General features: G+C 60.0%; 1 protein-coding gene across 1 annotated transcript; it reads left to right on the top strand.

Moving 5' to 3' along the window:
• Positions 1–1,464: 1,464 nt before the first annotated feature.
• On the top strand, positions 1,465–5,184 carry PGLYRP1 (peptidoglycan recognition protein 1). Its single transcript, XM_028530053.2, has 3 exons — positions 1,465–1,826; positions 4,273–4,391; positions 4,939–5,184. The coding sequence occupies exons 1-3, from the start codon at positions 1,537–1,539 to the stop codon at positions 5,115–5,117; spliced, it is 588 nt and encodes a 195-aa protein (XP_028385854.1). The 5' UTR covers positions 1,465–1,536; the 3' UTR covers positions 5,118–5,184.
• The last annotated feature ends 520 nt before the right edge of the window (positions 5,185–5,704 follow it).

The raw sequence follows: 5,704 nt of genomic DNA, 5'->3' as shown, positions 1-5,704 counted from the left end.
GAGAAAACCTGCCCCACTGTTCTCGCTGGTGACCTTGGGCGGTGGAGCTGGAGGAAGTGGGACACAGGTGATTAGCATTTTGGATCAGTTCCACTTGCTACAGCTCACGTGTGAGTTTGGTCACTTTTTTGTTTCATGGCACTTGATCTGTGTTTCCTTTATTACGTATTGGTGTGGGTGTGCAGCTTAGTGGTTAGAAAATCATATACTTTACCTAGTGTTGCCCTCGACAGTTCCAGCACCCTACAGGTACCGTACAGACTTATCACACTATTATTGTATTTATTTCCTATGTTTTACTCATGTGCCCGTGACTACATCGTGACAACCCATTTGCATTTCTCAGTCCCTCCACCTCTTTCACCCAGTGCCCCAAATCTTTGGTCACTTTTTAATGCCCAAAAGTATCCAGAAAGTAGGAAGAGCAAACCAGGGCACACATGCCTATCTCACCACCTGCTGTAGGAGGGAGTGGGAAAGCAGGCAGGGACGGAGCAGGGGTGGAGCAGAGGCCCCGGGAGAGCCTTCTGCCCCAACAGGTGAACCCAGCCACTGAGTGGCCCCAGGGCAAAGAATCCTTCCTCTCCAGCCCTCAGAGCCCCTCCCGTGCAGAACGCAGCTGCCAGTGGCACCTACGGAAAGCAGGCTGCTTACAACCAGCGGCAGATTTGAATCCAAGTCCCAGGGGTGCTTGTCAGGCACCATGAGTCAGGCATTTCTGTGGGTTCCACGCTGTCCACCCACTGAATCTCACGTGGACCCTATTATTATTCATTATCATCCCCATTCTGCAGGTGGGGCAACTGGGGCACAGAAAGGTTAGGTCACTTGCCAGAGTCCACACACTGGAAAATGGCCAGAATTCAAATGCAGGCAACCTGGCTCTGAATACGGGCTCTAGGTTACCAGGCTCCACTATGTACTAGGTCTCGGCAACGTGACTTTCCTTCTCCCAGCCTCAGTTCACTCAACTGTAAAATGGCCTTCCCCACGCCCACCTCTGTAGTCTGCTGAAAAGGTTCAATGGCATTGGGCTTGGGCCTGGGAGAAGTGGCTAAAAAATGGCGGTCTTTGTTGCTTCATTCCCTGCTGGAAGAAGGAAGAGGCTCCCGGCCTCTCCCTGGGGTTCAGCTCCTGGTGAATTGTTCAACCCCCGGCTGAGAGAAGAGACAAAGCCGGGCAAGGATCCAGGCTCCCAGTCTTCCAGAAACCATAGCGCAGAGTGCCCAGGGACCTGTGCGCCTCTCCCCGCCCCGCTCTGCCGGACAAGGGGTCCCTTGACAGTTTCGTGGGCTCCCCTTCCCTGCTTCCCTCAGCCCCAACCACACGGCATCCTGTGGCAGCCCGTCCAGAAAAGGAAGCAGAGTCGGGGTCCAATGTCACCTGCTAAGGAAGTCCCCCCAGAGCGTGATGCAAGGCTTCCCCTCCCCTGCCCTCCCCCCCCCCGCCCCCCGCACCCCTCCACCCTTAGGCCCCAGCATATAAAGGCAGCTGAGGAGCCCCACGCTCCTCGCCAACGCTGCGCGCCTGCCCACCATGTCCTGGCTCGGCGCGCCGCTCGCCTGGGCCCTCCTCGCCCTCCTTGGACTCGCAGTGGCGAAAGAAGAAAACCAGATGGAGACGTGCTGCGGTCCCATTGTGCCTCGGAGAGAGTGGAACGCCCTGCCTTCCCGGTGCACGAAGAAACTGAGCCTGCCGGTGAATTACGTGGTGGTGTCGCACACGGCGGGCAGCCACTGTGACACCCCAGCGTTGTGCCGGCAGCAGGCCCAGAACGTGCAGCACTACCACGCGCAGACACTGGACTGGTGCGATGTGGCCTACAAGTGAGTGCTGGGGAGGGCGTGCGGGCCTGGGAGACAGCGGGGACCCGACCGTCCTGGAGCCCCCGCAGCGGTCTCTTCCGTTCTCCCGGAGTCACCGCACAGGCTGGGAGTGTGCAGACGGCACACATGCCAGGAGGGGAAAGGGGCTGGCGTCCAGGTCTGCTGCCCAAAGTTTGAGGACACAGACCAGCGTCCGGTGTCAGGCTGGCTAAGTGTGGGCCGGGTTCCAGTCCCCAGCTCTGCTCACGGCTGCCTGAGACCCGGGCCAGGTAGTCGCCCGCTCTCAGCTTCCTCCTCTATGGTCTGTGGGGTTAGGGTCCACCTGAGCATTAAAACCATAGGTGCAAAGAAGCACTTAGGATCCCACCTGGCAAGTGGGGGGAGCCCCGAATCCGTGGACTGCTGCCATGAGGCACCTGCTACATCCCAGGCCACCTGTGGGATACTGGGATGGGGACACAGCCGCGAGCAGTGGGCCTCTAGCCCGACCGGATGTGAAGCCCAGCAGGGAGAAACAAAGGCGGCACGATTAGTTCAGATGCTGACAGAAGCGATGGAAAAGAGTGATGACGGGCAACCTCAGAAGGGAACGCAGACCCACTCAGGGTCTTTTGGAAGGGCAGTGGGAGGGGATGCCGCCCTGTGTTGTGGCTCTGGGACGGGGAGGAAGTGTAATAAGCTAGGGGCCGCAGGCAGGGGGAGGCTCTGAGGGGGAGTGAGCTGGGCAGGGCATAGGTGACTGGGAGGAGCCAGGACACAGAGCCTGGTGGCCACCAGCAAGGCAGGCAGGAGCCCAGGCAGGGGTGTGAGCCTCCTTAGATACCAGCCGCTCCCTCTGGCCACTGTGGGGAGGACAGAAACAGGGTGGGGGCTCATTAGCTCTGCTTCGGGGGCCCATGCCCACCAGCTTTCCAGGGTGACAGGCTGGGGTCCAGTGCAAGAGAACCCTTGGCCCCCACAGGTTCTCAGGCGTTGGTGAGGACCAGAATCACCTCACTGAAGATGCAGGCTCCCAGGCGCCTCCCTTAGAGGGTTTGGCAGGGGGCGGGGCGGGGGGGGGTGCGGGCTGTGGTGAAGCGGGGGAATCTGGGAACATCACTGGGGGAATTTTAGATGCTCCAAGGGTATCACCCAGCTCTTCCGGTTCAAGAGTTTACAATTTGAAGCTTCCAGAATCAAGAAGAAACCAAATCAAGGTCTGGTTTCCAAGTGTCCCAATTCCAAGTGTCCCTGTGAGGTGACGAAGGCCAGGGCCGGGCCCCACAGCCGTCGGCCTCGGTCACGCCACAGAAGAGCGGACTGAAGTCTGTCCCTCGGAGTGCGGGGTTCAGAGCCTGGTTCAAAGCCCCGAATCCTCCTTCCTTGTCACGACACGTCCTCCCTCAGGCCTCAGTCCCTCCTCCCCTGCGAAACGGGGCCCTGACTGCACCCACCTGCGGTGGAGGTGGAGGTTTACAGCAGCTGCACCCACTGAACAGATACACAAGGAGCACCCATCGCCTGTGCCAGGGGCTGGGGACCTCACATGGCCGTAGCTGGCCTAGTCCTGAGGGTCACTCTGACATTTCTAGTCTCTTGGGAGCCAGACTCTGAGTCTGGCATCCTAAGTGGCAGATTCAGGACCCGATATCCGGAAGTTCCAATACGCTGTGTGTTCCTGGCAGCCGGGGAGCCACAGGGCGGAGGCGCAGACACTGCTCCTCCGAAGGGGCTGTCTCACTCAGTCCAGACCTGTGCAATGAGAGTCTTCGGGGCCTGCCAGGACTGGGGACTCAAAGAGCTAGGGCTGAGGGTCCGAGTCTGATTGTGGCCCCAGCCCTTCAGGCCCTGGCCCCGACCCCGACGCCCAGCAGGGAGCGGGAAGCAGGCAGCAGGCTGGACTGAGGGCACTGCAGCTCCTCTGTGGCAACTTCTGAGCAGGGGCCTCTGGGACATGAGCTGGGGCAAATCACCTCTCTTTCTAAGTCTGCTCCCTCAGCTTCAAGTAGGGACGCCAACAGTACCGCCTTGGGTGACTGACGGACCAACCGCACGCACGTGAGGCCTCAGCAGAGTGGAGCCCAGCAAATCCTCCAGGGTGGCGGGAGGGAGCAAGGAATCAGACCCTGGGGGTAGGAGTCACAGGACCTGGGTGAGAACCCTGGTTCTGCCCCCCAACCCACTGCGTGACCATGGGCAGGTGTCTCCCCCTCTCTGGTTATCTGCAGAACGGGGGCAGCTGGGCCCCGCGTCACTGCGAGGATGAGAATGGGTGCATGCAGAGCTGTGCCTGGCATTTTAGGGGCCACTGCCACTGTTGTTACTGAGGAAGGCTGGGGAGTGGGGGGGGGGGGGCTGTGACTGGCAGGAACAGAGGGGCAGGGCAAGTGGTGGAGGGGGCAGAGGAAGCCCTCTTCCCGGAAGCCCTCCCTCCTTCACCAACCTCCCTCCCTCACCCCCATCACAGCTTCCTGATCGGAGAAGATGGGCTTGTGTATGAGGGCCGGGGCTGGGACCTCATGGGTGACCACGCAAGTCTCTGGAACAACAAAGCCATCGGCATCACCTTTATGGGCAACTTCATGGGTAAGTGTTCAGCCACGTGGGAGAGGGGCTGCCTCTGGGCCAGGGGTCGGCGGGGCATGGCGTGTGGCTGTGGAGAGGCTCCACCACGCACGAGCTCTGTGACCCTGGACTACGACTCTGCTTTCCTGCTCCTCAGTTCCTCCTTTTTGGATAATGACCATTTTCAACCACGTGGTTGGGATGAGGATGAGTAACTCTGTAGGAAGGTTCCTAGGCCAGTCAGAACACGGCATCTAAGAAGCACTTGGTGACAGCATTGCCATGGGTGGGACCCACAGGCCCAGGGCCCCAGGGAGAGTGAGCAGTAGGGCAGTGCCAGGCGCCGTTCAGTGGGCTTTACACAAAGCAGCTCATTTTGTGATGCCACCGCCCTGTGGCAGGGCCGTTATTCTCCCGCACATGCGGAAAACGGAGGCACAGAGAGACTGAGTCACGGCTAGGGAGAGGCAGCTGGGGTTCTGGGGACGCCCAAATGGAACCACTACCCCACACTAGTGCTGCCCCCGAGGAAGCTCCAGCTCAACTCCTGCCTCTGTCCCCACTGCAGAGCGGTCACCTGCGCCCCGGGCCCTCCGGGCAGCCAGGAGTCTGTTAGCTTGTGGAGTGGCTCTGAACGCTCTGACCCCTGACTACGAGCTCAAAGGGCACCGAGATGTGCAGCAGACCCTGTCTCCAGGCGATCGGCTCTACGACATCATCCGCGAGTGGCCGCACTACAGGTTGTGAGGCCCTCTCTCCACCCACAGTCGGAATCCCACAGCCTCCCCCACCCAATAAAGGTGCCGCTCAAACTGTGCTCCTGTGTCTGCCGACTGCCTCCCATCCCCACATCCTTCCCACAGACACTCAGCTACCTCCAGCACTCGGTCCTCACTGGTGCTCAGAACTAAGGGCTCCAACCCTGAACCAAGGCACCAGCTCCAAAGCAACAGCGCAGCTCAGAACCCAGAGGTCAGAGCACAGGAGTCAGCACCAGGTCAGCCCAGGTGTCTCTGGCAGCAGGTGTGTGTGCGGGGGGAGGGGGACAGGCAGTGCATCATACTATGAGACACCCCTCTCCACCAAACGGCCACAGACACCCTGTGCAGAATCTCTGCCTGGACCCCTCTGGGACGGGTGGTTCACTACCACCCCGCAGGTTGGCAGCTTTCACTGCTTCAGGGAGTGCAAGATTTTCCCCGAGCCTGACCCCTAATCTGTCCCCAGTCACAGACATGCCCAGAAATGCACACAGGTCCCAAAGAAACCTCCTCCCAGTCCTCGTATCTCCCCCAACCCCCACTACCCCTACCCTTCAGTCACAAGCTGAGGGA

The sequence above is a fragment of the Phyllostomus discolor genome, chromosome 12 (genome assembly GCF_004126475.2).
Source record: "Phyllostomus discolor isolate MPI-MPIP mPhyDis1 chromosome 12, mPhyDis1.pri.v3, whole genome shotgun sequence".
Classification (NCBI taxonomy): Eukaryota; Metazoa; Chordata; class Mammalia; order Chiroptera; family Phyllostomidae; genus Phyllostomus; species Phyllostomus discolor.
This window is presented reverse-complemented; position numbering and strand designations above follow the sequence as displayed.

Coding starts and splice junctions, on each gene's coding strand:
- PGLYRP1 (XM_028530053.2), top strand. CDS start 1,537: ATGTCCTGGCTCGGCGCGCCGCTCGCCTGGGCCCTCCTCGCCCTCCTT. Junction 1,827..4,272: donor TGGTGCGATGTGGCCTACAA/GTGAGTGCTGGG, acceptor CCCCCATCACAG/CTTCCTGATCGGAGAAGATG. Junction 4,392..4,938: donor CTTTATGGGCAACTTCATGG/GTAAGTGTTCAG, acceptor TCCCCACTGCAG/AGCGGTCACCTGCGCCCCGG.